General features: G+C 44.9%; 1 protein-coding gene across 1 annotated transcript in view; it reads left to right on the forward strand.

Moving 5' to 3' along the window:
* The first annotated feature begins 4,787 nt into the window (after positions 1-4,787).
* Positions 4,788-14,867, forward strand: part of TWIST2 (twist family bHLH transcription factor 2) — a 41,537-nt gene continuing 31,457 nt past the window's right edge. The window contains exon 1 of the mRNA XM_068138145.1: positions 4,788-5,571. Coding sequence (XP_067994246.1) covers positions 5,052-5,534 — 483 coding nt within the window. The 5' untranslated portion in view covers positions 4,788-5,051 and the 3' untranslated portion in view covers positions 5,535-5,571. The remainder of the gene's footprint in view (positions 5,572-14,867) is intronic.

The following is a 14,867-nucleotide window of genomic DNA, read 5'->3' on the forward strand; positions in this document are numbered from 1 at the left end:
GATTCTATTCTCCTGTAGAGTCTTCTCTTAAAATGTCCATATTCCCCACCTCCTCCAGCGCAAGGCTGAGGAAGCCAGATGGAGCCATCAAACCATGCACAGGGAGAAGCTGCCACCTTGCTCCCTCCGGGGCAAGTATCAGCACACCAAGCTGCCCCAGCAACGCCTTTGCAAATCAAAAGCATGCCTTGACCTTGACTGCATTTATTGTAAGGATTAGCAAGCAATAGGACTCTCCGTCCCTCAGGTCAGGCTCTCCTTGTCTGCTGCTCTGAGGGTTTATAACTGAGGAAGCCGAAAGGAAGAGCGGGCACATCAGCTGGTAACAGTTCAGAAACAGATGTACATTCCTGCACAAACCTCCAACGTTAGTGTATCCAATTACTTTGAAACTCTGCTCTGCTCCAACCATCTTATCCCTAAAGCCTCGCACTCTCTGCCTCTTGCCTCTTATCTGCTCTGCTCACTCACTGCTCCCTTGCTTTTGATCATAAACTTGTCACTGCAGAGTGAGTGCTTTGGGAAACATCCGCTCTCCGTGTCTGGCTGCTGCTGCACTGCAACACGAGGAATAAGGAAACAAAGCCTACGAAGCAGAAGTGCAAGGTGAAACACAACCAAGTTTACAAAGACAGCATGTGGAAGATGCACACATGAGAATGCTTCTAGTGGTTGCTGCACAACGATTATGGAATTATCCCTTGAACTGCACTGAAGGCAAGGAAAAAACCAACAAAACAACAAAAAAAAAAAAAACCAGAAAACCAAACAACAACCAACCAAACAACAGCTTAATGAGACCTGACTGCCTCAAAGATCATTCAGCATCGAACACAATTTTACAGCAAGGACGTTTCTGAAAGCAGAAATGATGCTTTTCTCTGTAGCAGTAAATAGCGAGGAAGAGGAAGACAGTAAGCAGTGAGGAGGAAGGCAGTAAGCACAACAACATCTTCTTTCATTTTGTTCCAAAAATGTGCAACCCTGGCAGTTTCCCCAACAGAGAGGAGCTGGGAGAGCAGTCTGAGCACAACAAAATGCTACTACCTGTAGTGCCAGGGCACCCAAGCTTTCCCCACTTCCTATCGTGGGCAGAGGGAAGGGTGGCACGAGGAAGAAATCCAAGCTTTTCCCCCACTGTGGCACAGAGGGGATGAAGGGCCAGGCCCTGTCAAGAAGAAAACTGAACCACAGGCTTCCTATGAAAAATAAGCACCACTCCCAAAGCCCAGCCCGTGTGCATTATTTCCCCCTAACAAGAAATGTTGGGAGCTTAGGAGTGGCAGTAAGACAGCATCAGTGCTAGAGTAGATGTCACATTTAAACGGGGCATTAAACTTTCATCAAAACAATTTTTCATATTGCAGTTTATTTCATAACTTCTTTCCACACTGCTGTGGTAACAGGAAGGGTACATTCACCCCATGTGGATTTGCCAGTGGTACCTTCGTACCACATGCCTCCCCCTCAAAGTCTCTCCAAACTCCCTCTTCCTTCAGGAGAGCCAGATCACATTTCACCCGGGTCTGCGCACACGTAGACGGTGCCTTTGGTCTGCTCCAAGGGAAGATATTTGCAGCATTGTCAACACAGTACTTAGCTCTGGCACTAAGCACTGCTTGGGGACCCAGCGGCTGTAAAGAGCGCACACATACACAGCAGTGTTGGAGTGATGCTCCTTGGAGCTAGGCTTAGAGACTTCATAATTATGACACAGCTAACTTTCACCATAAATTTCACCTAATGAAGTCTGCCTGATAGCAAAAAGCTTTGCACATTAAGAGGTTATGCACAGCAACAGTTTCCTCAGGGAGAAATCCTGCCCCTCTTCACCGTGCAAAAGCTCCTTCGGGTTTGCTCATAGAAGCTGAGCAGGAGGCTGGGGCTGTTCATTTATTTATTTAGCATAGCCAAGAAGTGTGGAGGAGCAAGGAGCTCCTAATCCATGTCACACAGCCCAGAGAGGCACGGCCAAGAGCATGAGGAACAGCAGCTGCCCAGCTAGACTAGGTTTGCACCATGGAGCCACATTCTTTTGCCACTGTAGCTCCAGCATGATGCCCAGGAGCTGAGTGTCTCCTGCTACACATTTATGGGATGTGTGTAGTGATTGTCACAAAGGCAAAAAGCCTATACCAACTAACAATCAGACATATTGAGACACTTCCACACAGTGCACCTCCTCAAGCCTCTGGCAAGACCAATCCCATCCCATTCACCTCACTCTCCACAGAATCAAGTCCTGCCCTTGATGCAGAATAAGTATTAGCAGCATGTCAGCAGGGCAGAAGGAGAGGAGAAGCAGCAACAAACAACTCTGCTTGTTCTCACAAGCTCAGGTCTGCTGCTCTTGCTCCTGGTGCTCTCAAACACAGCCCTGCTGCCTCCCCAGGCAGCTTTTTGCAGGCACCTCTAGCACCTTCCGGCAGGACATTCCAAGTGCTCAGACCCACCACTCAACTGTCTTCCCATGCTCCATGCATTCCTGCAAATCCACAGCAGCTTTCTACTGTGAATGAATCTCAGAAACATTCCAGTTGGAAAAGACCCTCAGAATCACAAAGTCTAACTGATAACCCTGTTTTACAAGGTTCACCCCTAAACCATATCCTCAAGCACTACATCCAAATGACCCTTAAACACATTCAGAGTTGGTGGTTCAACCACATCCCTTGGCAGCCCATTCCAATGCCTGACCACTCTCTGTGAAAAATAATTTCCTATTGTCCAGAAATTTTTCATAATATCAAGAATGGGATGTGAGCACAGAAGAGCTGGTACCATTAGCCCCAAACCTGTTTGCTGGGAAAACCATCCTCACTAAAGCTGGAAGGTGGAGGTGCCCCTTTGGTCTTCAGTGGTAGTTTCTCTTAATGCTTGGAAATGATTCTATACACTAAGAAAAAGAGATCTCAAAATACTTCAAGTACAAACTGAAGACCCCTCACGAGGGGTATTTTCCCTCTGAGGTGCAGTTTCACATCAGCACCACTATCCACAGCAGTTTGCTTTGCTTACAGGACAGGCGATGGACCGTTACTCAGGTTTCCCCAGTATAAATGGTGCTTGCGATAACACAGCCAAAGGTGGTTTCTGTCTTTGGGTCTGATAGACTTTATCTCAGTCCCCTGTGTGCACAGACCTTCAGGTTGCATGTGCAAAGCAATTGCCAAACCTTGGTCCCATCTGCCAGCACAAGCCCTTCTGGAAACCTGCATTGGGGTGCAGGCAGCAGAGGTACCCATCCTGTCTGACTCACTGGGGTCTTAAATTGGATTAAAAATCTATTTGCTGAACTGCCTCGCTTTCCGACTTCTGTGCTGCACCTGAAAACCTTTCCTTTTGAAAGCAAACACAGGCTCTCCCCAGGGACTGCCTGGGGAAGTCTTTCCACTATAAACATTACCTACCAGTAGAGGAGTCAGCCCCGGGCAAGCCAAAATTCCTTCTCCTACCAAGGAACACTTTCCAATCAAACTAGACATTATTTTTTTCCATTAATGAGTGTTGATACCTACTGGAAAACTTAGCAAAGAAACCCATTCTAAACTAATTGTTCTGATACACCATCAATATTTTTACAAGCTGCCTTTTATAAATTATTATTAATGTTTCATTTTATTTTCCTACTCCACACAGCAAACGTGATCTTTGCTGCTCAGGAATGCATCTGTTCCTGCAATTTGGGCTGCAACTGAAATCAGAGGTCCAAATCTGATTTTGTTCTGCCTTAGCTCCACAGAAGCAAGCAAAGTTTTCCCACATTTTCCCTGGTGTGTTGGAGAGGAAAATTAGATCTGTTGTCTTCTGTTCGACACCTCAGAAACTCCGGAGCTGCTACCACACTTTTATGCACTGGGATACCACAATTTCAGCAGTAGGATATGCTGAAGGAAGAGGCATCCTCCTACCTAGCTCAAGTCTTGTTTCCCCAGAATGTACTATTTAGTATTTAACAGAGAGGAATAAAAGTGGGGGGGAAAAATGGCAGGCAGTTGGGCTGCACGGTCAACATTACCTCTTGGAGGTACTCTCCATGGGATTTTCTACAAACTGTTAGCTGCTTTCCAAAAGATCCGTATTTTGGGCTCCGCTAGAATAGTCCAGGAGGATCTTCCAATATCCCCCCACAAGTAGGGGCTTGGAGGGGCTTTCCCTGGCTGCCCCCAAATCTCCACCCTTCCACAGCTCACATACCCCAGGAGACTTCTGCCACCCTCAGGTCACCCCATAGGACTGGACTGCAGATCCCCATCCCATATGCACAAGTTGGGAGTTTGGGAGCAGGGCACTGCAAGGGGCATCTTGCAAAGGGACAACAGGGGTTTACAAGAACCCCAGTATCAGGGGGTGAAAATTCAGGCACCATTTTTCAAAAATGGGGAACTTACTTATGTGTGCAAAGGCTTGTGTGCCCTGCACCCTGGTTTGGGTGAGCTACTGCTGGCCATGGAGGTGGGAGTGGGACTCAGAGCAGCGTGGGCAGCCTGCAAGCATTCAGCAAGCAGAGCAGCACCCCAAAAACCCTGGCAGGGGGGTTACCCTGGAGGGGTGCTGAAAATTCAGCATCTAGGGGGGTGGCAATGGTGGTCACCGGCTATCTTTTATTCGAGGTGCATTCCCAAGATTTTAGTTAAGTGTAACATAAAACTGTGAAAGTTTAGCAGGGGAAAAGCTTTCCTCCCACTGACCTGGCTGGCCAATCAGAAGGGAGCCCCGCACCTCCCTCACTTCTGACAACTATTTAGCAACTGAGCTCAGCTAAAGTTTCCAAAAAGTTAGAATAACTTCCTCTCTCCAAGACCTCAATTTTTTGCACAACCCCGGTCCTTGAAATAAGAGCCCTTCAAGCAACCTGGAAAACGTTTGGTCAGCAAAAAAAAAAAAAGAAAAAAAAAAAAAGAAAAAAGAAAGAAAGAAAAAAAAAAAAAGTCCTCCTGTTTTTCCAAAGGATCTGTCTCAGGAATTTAAAGCACATTTAAGACACACACACACTCACATTACATAAGGAGGGGGGGAAAGTCTCTTCCCCTCCCCTTCTTGCAGAAAGCATGGAAGAAAGCTCCAGTTCTCCTGTTTCCCCTGTGGATAGCTTGGGGACCAGTGAAGAGGAGCTGGAAAGGCAGCCAAAGAGATTTGGCAGGAAGAGAAGATACAGTAAGAAGTCCAGCGAAGATGGCAGCCCCAACCCAGGGAAGAGGGGGAAAAAGTCCAGTCCCAGCTCCCAATCTTATGAAGAACTACAGAGCCAGAGGATCCTGGCCAATGTCAGAGAGAGACAGAGGACTCAGTCGCTCAATGAAGCTTTTGCTGCCTTGAGGAAAATCATCCCTACATTGCCCTCTGACAAACTCAGTAAGATCCAGACCCTCAAGCTGGCGGCACGGTATATAGACTTCCTCTACCAGGTGCTACAGAGCGACGAGATGGACAGTAAGATGACGAGCTGCAGTTATGTGGCTCATGAGAGGCTGAGTTATGCCTTCTCTGTATGGAGGATGGAGGGAGCATGGTCCATGTCGGCCTCCCACTAGCCACCGCCCGGAGCAGGCGAAACCAGCTGCCGAAGGGGTAGGTACTGATTTCTCTTCTTGTAGATGATGCTCTGTGTCCATTTGGCTGTGGGATGGGGCTCCCGTGGCTTCCTTTGTGAGCCTGGCTTCGCCAGGGGTCCAGTTTGAGGAAAGATAGCACAGCTTGGTGGGATGTGGGGATGCTGCTGGGCAAGGGGTATGAAGCAATGGAGCCAGCAGTGTGGTGGGAAGTGCAGATGTGTCTGGCTCCCTGCATGCATATGAAAATTAAAAAAAAAATAAAAGAACCTTCCAAGCAGGCAAAAAATCAGATATGCCCCATTTAATAAATAAATCAGTAAGGTTTTGCTCTGTGGAGATAGCGGAGCCGAGAGGGGAGACCCGAGAACTGGTTGATGAGGGACAGGGGGAGACCATTGTTGCATGAGATTTGCCAGAAAGCGCTGCTTCAGGGAAGGGTTTAAAGAGAGGAAAAGGCAATCAGTACAACAGGCTGACAAGAGGATCCAAAACAGCTGCTGCTCCGCTCCACGGGTGCCTGCACCCAAAAACCCCAATGCTGAGCCATTGGCTCCTGGGGTGGTCACATCCTCTTCCAGCCAGGGGGGACCAGGAGGTCAGCAGGACCACATCAGGGATTCGGCGACAAGTTCGCCCCAGGTTGCATTTGTTTTAAAAGAAATAAGCAGCAGATGTTGGCTGCAGCCCTGGGCTGTGCCCCTTCCCCCTCACACAATAAAAAGCAAACAAAGATAGAAGAAACTTCGCCAAATTTTCATATTTGTTCGGTTTCCCTTCCCCAAAGGGCCGGTAAAACAAAGGCTGGTGTTAGATGTAGTTTCTTACCTATTGTCATTGCTTACCATTTTCTATTAGCTGAAAACTACTTCCTTTTAAGTTGCTTTTGTAATATTCAGGGAAGGAGGAATGACAAGTAAGAAAGGAGGGGAGGGGAAAAAAAAAAGTCCCTTAATAACACCCTCATCTCAAGCTAATTAACAGAGCAGCTCTGCATTGTGTCAGCCAGAGTTTGCATATAGCCAGTCACTCTCTGGGGCTCAGTACATAAAGCAGAGCCTGGGAACCCATTTTGCCAAGCAAATGCTCAAAAGGGAAATTTGCCCCCTCCTCATAACTTCACGCCTGATATAAAATGGAATAATTTCATCATGCAGAGAATCAGCTCCTTAAAGACGAAAAGGAAGCTTATCCCTGCCCATTGGCCAGGCTTTTTTAAAGAGACAAATCCATCTTTGTTCTGTTTTAGCAACAATAAATGGCCCATCTAAAAAAACAAACAAACAAACAAAACAAAACCCTTAATGCAACTGGACTACCTCGTTTGAAAAAAGCCAAAAAGCGTTGGACTAGGACCTACCAGCACTGTAAAATGCAGACTTAAAACCGTTTTAGAAAGCACTTCAAGTAAATGCTTCACTTGCATCCTGAAACAGTTTGCATTTTGGTGCTGCGATTAAGGTTGCCAAATGCTTATTGTGGGAGCCCCCAAAAACTTTAGGCCGTTCAAAAACCAGGCTTCTCTACCCATTGTACGGGCTGCCTGTTTGTTTAAATAGGTAGTGCTGCAGTTGTGGGTTTTATGGCTATTGCTAGCGTTACTGTTTTTTGCATGCTGTGCCCTGATTTCAACAACAACAAAAAAAAAAAGACAACCCAAACTAAAACAAAACAAAAAAAAAAAAAGAAGTCAAGTTGCCTTTTAAAAGGCTAAACCCTCTGTTTATAAAACAGAGTGCTTTTCCCCCCATGCTAATCTGGCTGTAAGAGCTGCAGCAAACAGAATTTAAAATAAAATAAAATAAAAATAACAACCCCAAACCGACAAAACCCACACGCAAAACCCCAGGCTTCTTGTCAAAAAACAGATGTAAAATGTCCTGAACACATATTTCTTCAGCAGTTTAGATTGGCTGAATAGTAAAGTGCTGGGATGGAACAATGCATTTATTCTGCTGGTTCCCAAATGATGGTCTGCCATCAGCCAATGATGTTTTTATAACTGTTATCTAATGCACAACCATTCCTCTCTACCAGGCAGTACTTTAGCAGCAGAACTTGCTTTTTTCTTTTTAAATTTAAAGATCACTGTCAGTTGAATTATTAGCATGGCTCTGACAAGACAGATGTTATATGCAGATGTTCAGACTGTCCCTACCCAAAAGGAATTGTAGGCGACGTTACGGGCTGTACGAAAAACCACCACGGAGAGCCAAACCCCAGCGTATTTCGGGTTTGTTTGGGAGCAAACCGGTGTTCGGCACCTTTGCTGTAACCCAGCTTCCAGCCTGGTGGTTAGAAGTGATTCTTTGCTTCATCTTTGCATGCTTTAGAGAGGAAAGTGGCCTTTCCCCCCCTCATCTCTCCTTTCTGTGCCTGTGTGTGCATGCACACGCATGCGGTTGAACTGTTGAAAACATTGTTGACAAATGGCCTGGTGTGGTGCGGTGTCAAATTCTATCATTTATGGTGACAAAAATTACATGTGCTAACAGCAAAAAAATAAATTGACAAGATCCTAGAGAAAGTCTCAAAAATGGGCAAACTTAGCTGCATGGCATGACACTGACTTCTGCACGCGTCTGTCATGGCCAGAAGAGATTTTGTGCGTAACAGTGGAACAGTCTCTGCAGTCTTGAAAAAAAAACCCACCACAAAATGAAACAACACAACAAACCTTTAGAGATAGCTATCTGAATTTGGGATCAGCTCCTGCCTTTCCTAGGGAGCAGAAAGAGCAGCAGACATTGGGTGAGCATGAAGGGCTGAGTACCGTTCAGACTGGATTGCCATGGTTGTCCTCCTGTTTCCCTGAGTTTACAGGGAGATAGGCAAGGAAAGGTTTTCTCCTCTGAGTAATGGTCATTCCCCTTTGTACACAAAAACTAAAAGTCAGAGGAGCTTTATGATTAGAAAATCAGAGCCTTGGGAACTGGTACAATGTCACCTGGCCTCTGTGAACACCATCAGGTCATTGCTGCTTGCTCCTTTGGCCATCAGAATTTTTCCTCTTCTGCTCTGCATAATTACAGACAACTCAATCCCACAGTTTAAAGAGAAACAGGCATGGCTTGTCAATTCTATGAGTGCAACAGGATGTTTCAGTAGAGATGTAAAGCTGAGCCTCCCTTTCAAAAAATCTCCCCATCCTCATCGTCAGCACCTGTGCTCCTTCCCTTTTAGCTGCTTATCTTCTTTTTCCTTCTAAATGTTCAAATTGCTCCAAACATCAAAAAAAGTTCAGGAGGAAAGAAAATACATTCCCTGTTATTATGTTAGGTAGGGACAATGTTGTCCAGCCAGAAAGTCAGGAGTAACAGCTAAGTATAGAAGAAAACGCATCTCAGTAGGACCAATCTGCCAGCAACCTGCTTCTTCCCATTCTCTGCAGGAGGGCTTGGAATGAGCCTTTTGCCCATCTTGGGCTGGCAGTAGCACTAATAACACCTTTCCCACCTTTGTTTGTGCCAATGAAGGTGCATGCAACGTGTGCTTGTGATACACAGTGCACTTACCATTGCCCCTCCAGACTTCCAGGGCTGTTTCCAGTATAAAAATGCTAGCATCCTATTTCATTTTGTCCCTAAAGAAGCAAACAGATGTTATCTCTGCTGGCCCTAATTCTATACTATATGAGAGCAGTGCAGTTAACTGAGGGTGTTGTGACACTGGAACTAAGCCCTTTTTGTCCCTAAAGCCCTATTTTTTTATACGCATCCTTAGAAAAATGTAAATATGTTTCCTTGACAGGAAGGATTGTAAAGTTTGGTATTTACATTAATAGGCTTGTAGCAGGGGGTTTTCATCTTAGTGCATTTAAAAGCCCAGCAAAATGCATTTTGGATCTTCTGTTTACGTTCATGTCTTCCCTTTTGAAAGAATAAATCTGTTACACAGCAGACACCAAACACACTACAGTCAGCCAGAAAATGCTCAGGCTCAGAGACCTTTGAAAGAAAGAACACAAGGAAAACGTTCCAGAGGAGGAGACATGCAAAAGGCAAATCTGTCCTGGGCTAGGTGCACACCAACTAACTGCTGATCATAAAAAAAAAAAGCAGAGACATGTATGGTAGAGGGAAAACGTTGGCTCAAAACTGAAGGACCACTTAGAAGAGCAGCAGAAGTGTGTTACTACTTAGTCTGCCAGAGCCAGGGATGTGGTAAAAGTCCTATTGGGAGAGATGTGCACTGAAGGGCCGTTAATAGAACAGTCTAAACATATATTTCAGCTAACTTGTGTCCAAATTAGTCATTTTCACACCAATCTTCTGTGAACAGTAGCTCTGCTTTTAAGAGCATATTAAGCATCTTCATTAAAACAAAGGGGACGACTGCAGTGCTGCTTCTTTGCAATCTCCCTTCACATTCCTTCTTGCAGTGCCTTTTCAGGCATAATTCATAGAGTTACAGGTAGCAGTGATAAATTAGCCTTGGAGATCACAGCAACCTCTACAGAGCCAGGACAGACCCTGTAACCACTGCTGAACTCTCTTTTGGGGATGTTTCTTGTCACTCTTTCCCCCTAGCAATATAATTATTTTTATAGTTATAGTTCTGAGAATCATTTCCATGTGCTTCAATATGACTCTGAAATCTCAAAGCCTGAATTCTCCAGAATTTATGCCTTGCTGTGGAACTGTAGGAATGGTTTGATGAGACTGCGAACTAGTAAGGGAACACTACCAACAATCCTGAGCACAAAGCAAGCTTAACATAAAACCAGGGAATTACAGATGTTAGTTGGGGAAAACACACATTTCACCTAGCTTCCCCCACCTTCAAGCTTTGAAGACTGGGCAGGAGAGAAAAAGTTGTCTAAAATATAGTGCTGCTCCACAAAACAAATAAAAATGCAGTGGGACAGATCCTGAGTCGGCTCCTTCTTGCTAGCCAACAACCCCAACAGAAATCTCCGTGGGTCCCTCTAAGTGACTTGGAGTGCTATACATAATCATTTTTGGTTTACAAGACAAATTTGGAAGTGAGGAAAACCAAGAAGTTCTCCAACTGAATACTAGTAGTCTCATGTTAATTGATGATTAGTTCTCAAGAATTAAAAACAGTAGAAATATTTTCTGGGATGGAAGGGAGAAGTTTCTAAGCAATTCAATTTGATTTGTAGTTGTAGAAGATGACCACTCAGCAACAACTAACCATACACAAATAACTCTGTCAGTCAATAAATTGAAGCAAGGTAGCCCTTAACCTCCTACCATCTCTTTAACCACTTTCATACTGCAGCTGGTCCACCTAATCCATTCCGGGGCACAACTGTGCCATCAGGACAATTTTTGCAATGCCCTTCTCATTCTCCTGGGAAGAGGAGATACTTAGGCATTGAAGAGGCTCTTCACCAGTAAGCACTCTCTCAGCTGAGCTCTTTGTAAGGTTCTGCTCAACCTCCCTGGCACTGCTGGCACTTCTATTTTCCCTGCATGAATGTGGATGGATACATAAGGTGGAGATTGGGGCAGCTTTGGTAGCTCTTTGGGACGCGCTGCTTCTCCAGCATTAAATCAGGGCTTTCTTTGGGGGGTTGACCGGTAAAATCAACCATCACCCTTCGAGTCTGAGGCTTTCAGCATTTAGCAGTAATAACGGTTTTCCCTGGGGGAAACAAATAAAAACTAAAACCAAAACTAAACCCAAACCAAAACAACAACAACAAAATCAACCAGCCTTTCTCCTCCAAAACCGTGCTGTCACATCATGGAAAGTAGCATTGGGAACCTGGAGACAGGAGGATCTTTTTAGAGGAGGGTGAAATCGCAACAGGGAGGATTTTAATACCACTCCCATAAAAATATTAAATAAGCAATGACAACTGTGAAGCCCTATTGCTAACAGAGTTTCAAAGAGGCCATCTGATCCCTCATTTCTCTGGAGAGACCTCCCCAGGGTCTGAGCCTTTTGGGAGAAAGGGACATTTTAATCTAAAACTCCGAATTGTACCCAGGAAAGGCTGCCCAGATACTTTCCCAAACTAGCAGCCAGTGGGTGTTTGTCAGAGCACAGACTTTCATCCTGCTTGGGCCAGGGTCTCCCTGGTAATGGGGCAGCCAGACATCCCCAGACCTCTCCCAGGGTCTTTGCGTGTGAGCCCTCATCTGATCTGGGAATGGTTTTGCCTTTTGCATTTCGGCAAGGGATGGGAATTAGGCAGACCCAGCTCTCACACTACTTGCAAAAGTTATCAGACTTCAAAACGAAAATAAGCCTTGTGCCCTGCACTGTACAGTGAGCTGTAGTCCCTGCTCTTCCTCCCAACTTCTCCTCTCCGGCATTTAACCTTTATTCTTTCAATGGTCTTTCCCAACAAGGCAGTTCGATGATTCTATAACCATGGCTTGGGGGAAAAAGGAGAGAGGGGAGAAGAGACAGATGTCTACTGGTTCAGTTTGATATATATTTACTGGAAGAGATACAGTAAGAATCTACTAGCTTTAATTGAATTCCTAATAAGATAGTCTTGCCTTGTTAACTGTCATCCCCAAGAAGCAGCTTTACCATTTCCTTAAGAGATATTAGACCTGCCAAACATGCTCTTTAAAATGTATGAGTTAGCCTTCAGATTAGTTTAGCCACCAAAAATCATTGTGCAGTAATTTATGTGATTATGCTTCAAATCAAGCTGTTCAGCTCTCCTTTTAAAATTACATGTTTGTACATAAAAATAAATAAACCAAATCACTCTGCTAAGAGAGATGGGGGGGAGGGGAGGGGGGAGATCACTGCTGTGCTGAGACCTGTTAAAAAAATAAATTTAAAAATCCACTGATTCAGCTTGGAAAATCCAATAAGGTCTGGTGGATCCAGGGAGAGTCAGGAAGCAGTATCTTACATGTCTGGGGAATTTCCCAATGTATTCACATCCAGCATCCCTAACACCAAGCTCCTTAACAACATTAATTTGCCAGAAGGACCTCAGACAACCACAAGAGCACATTTAAGAATGACCCTTACAGCATGTTTTGTGTGTATTGTGATGAAATCTTGCTGGGTAATATGGGCTCATTTAAAGAGATGCCTGTTCAAAAGGGGAAGCTCAGGCAATCATGGGGATGTTAAAAAAATCCAAACAGCAATACAATAACTAACTAACTAACTAAAAGCCCAGGAGAAAGGCGGACAGGCAGGTATGTCCCAGCATGCAATTTACAATAGGTAGCAGGGTGGTTTATCTTCAGTCAAGAACAATAAAGGACTTTAATCCCCTGCCGAAAGCATGCCTGGGGACCACTACAGCACCCCAACATCTCCCTGCCATGGCCTCACTGATGCTTGTCCAGCAGCACAGAAAACCGACGCTGAACGTGCTCAGGACAGCAAAGCAATGAATCGGCATCTCATTGTTGAAAGAAAAGCAGTGAAGTGCATTTCCCTGCTTTCCTTCCGACATCTGAGCAGCCCCAGCCCAGCGTGCCTGCTGCATACCACTGCCAAAAGGTGGCAGATGTAATGGCACTTACAGAAGTGTTGCCCGTTTAAGAAAAAGCTGTAGGCTCCTACTTGGGTATTCAGAGCAAAGTCCCTGGGGGAAGGAGCTGCAGCAGGCTGAGCTGTGCACATGGTCTGGTCCAGCAGGAGCCCTAGAACTCATGGTTGCTTGGAGATGCCAAGCACAGGGGCAGAAGCACATTGTTGGATGTGAGTGATACGTCCTCATACTAGAATTGCTATGGACACAGTGGGGCTGCCAGGACAAAAGCATCTGAGGCACAATAAAACCGTTAATCAAAGCAATTAGGATGGCAGGGGGGAAACATTTTTTGATGGGCTGAAACTGAGCACCTGCTACTCCTTGTCCTTCCTACCCAGGATGACCAGCACCACCTCCAACGCTTAAGCCTTGGAGGTGAGCTTAAGCCTTACTTCCCTCCAAACCCACAGGCAAGCTTACCCGGCAGACTGTGGGGCTTCAGGCATCAGTGGGTGCCATGACACAAGGTGGGTGTCGGGAGTTAAGCCCACTCAAAAGCATCTACATGGAACCAGAGTTTTCAGCTATGGTAGTGCCTCTGGGATTACCAGAGAATTGCTACTACTTCCCAGTAAGATACCTGAACGTAAACCTACACAGTAAAGCCAGGCCAAATGAGATAATACTGTCTTTAAAATAATGATAAAAAAATCCTTGCGTACCTCATGTTAATGTGTATTTTTCACACATTAGACAAGATGGCTCTGCCGCATCTGTTAAGGAAATTCATTATTCTGCCTGGTGAGCTCAGAAAATTTCTAATGTCAGCGAGTCCTTTTCACTGCCTTTAACTGCAAATGTGATGCTTCTGGCATGATCCTACAACCTCTGCATTCAAAGCTCTCTTCCAGCTTGCCAGGATTTTATGCCGTGAACAACCAGATATTTTTGCAAGAGGTTTTTCATCCTTTGCTGCAAGAAAGGCTGTTTAATATATTCCTTCTATTACAAGCACTAAAAAAAAGGAAATAATTAAATCTCTCTTTTATGCCCTATGGGTCTGACAAATGATTGCTATTGGATGAGAGCTGGAGAGCAGCTGAGCATCTACCTTCTCACCACCTCCTCTGTAGAGAAATGATGAATTTACACTTGAGTTTTGGTGCAGAAATGTTGTTCGGAGCATCAAATTTTCAACTATTCAAGCAGCAGTTTATTCCCCAAGAGCAAGGGAGAGCGGGGAATCACCTTCCAGGGAGCCCCTTAGAGACATTGAAAACTAACAACCCAGTGATCAATCTTTGCCATAACTTAATGAGAACAGAGGAGCAACTCAGCAGTATATTACATGTTCATGCCAGGGGAATTAGCGGTGGAGAGGCCCATAAAAAGATCTCATCATTCCAAAATACAATTACAGGTAGCTCCTGGCCAATGACATGTGCTTGGAGGTCCAGGGCTTTTTCAGCAGAGAATTGTGAACTAAAAACACACACATTTTCAATAGGACTGAGTTAACCTGAAAATTATACTTTTAAGTGCTGTTATTTTGTAAGTCAGGCAGTACTTTCACTCTCAGTGGGTGGTAAAGGGTAAATATTTTAAAGTAGTTGAGGTTTCAAAGGAAAACAGACATGGCTGTAGGTACTATTTAGCTGTGAATTATGTTAGAATGAAAGAGAAATGGCTTAAAAAGTGACAGACTTCAAATACATTTCCCTTTATTGCTACCGGTTTGTTTTTCTCAAATATATTATTCTACTGCAGTTAGAAAAGTTTTCAGAAGTACCACGGTCCATTTTAGATGTGCCCAGTCATCCCTGCTTCTACAGAAAATAGACTTCCTGTTTATAGTGTGTTCAGTGCTATTTCCTACTGCCCTAATTTCACCC

The sequence above is a fragment of the Melanerpes formicivorus genome, unplaced genomic scaffold, assembly GCF_026170545.1.
Source record: "Melanerpes formicivorus ecotype bairdi unplaced genomic scaffold, bMelFor1.0.p_v2 SCAF_5, whole genome shotgun sequence".
NCBI lineage: Eukaryota > Metazoa > Chordata > Aves > Piciformes > Picidae > Melanerpes > Melanerpes formicivorus.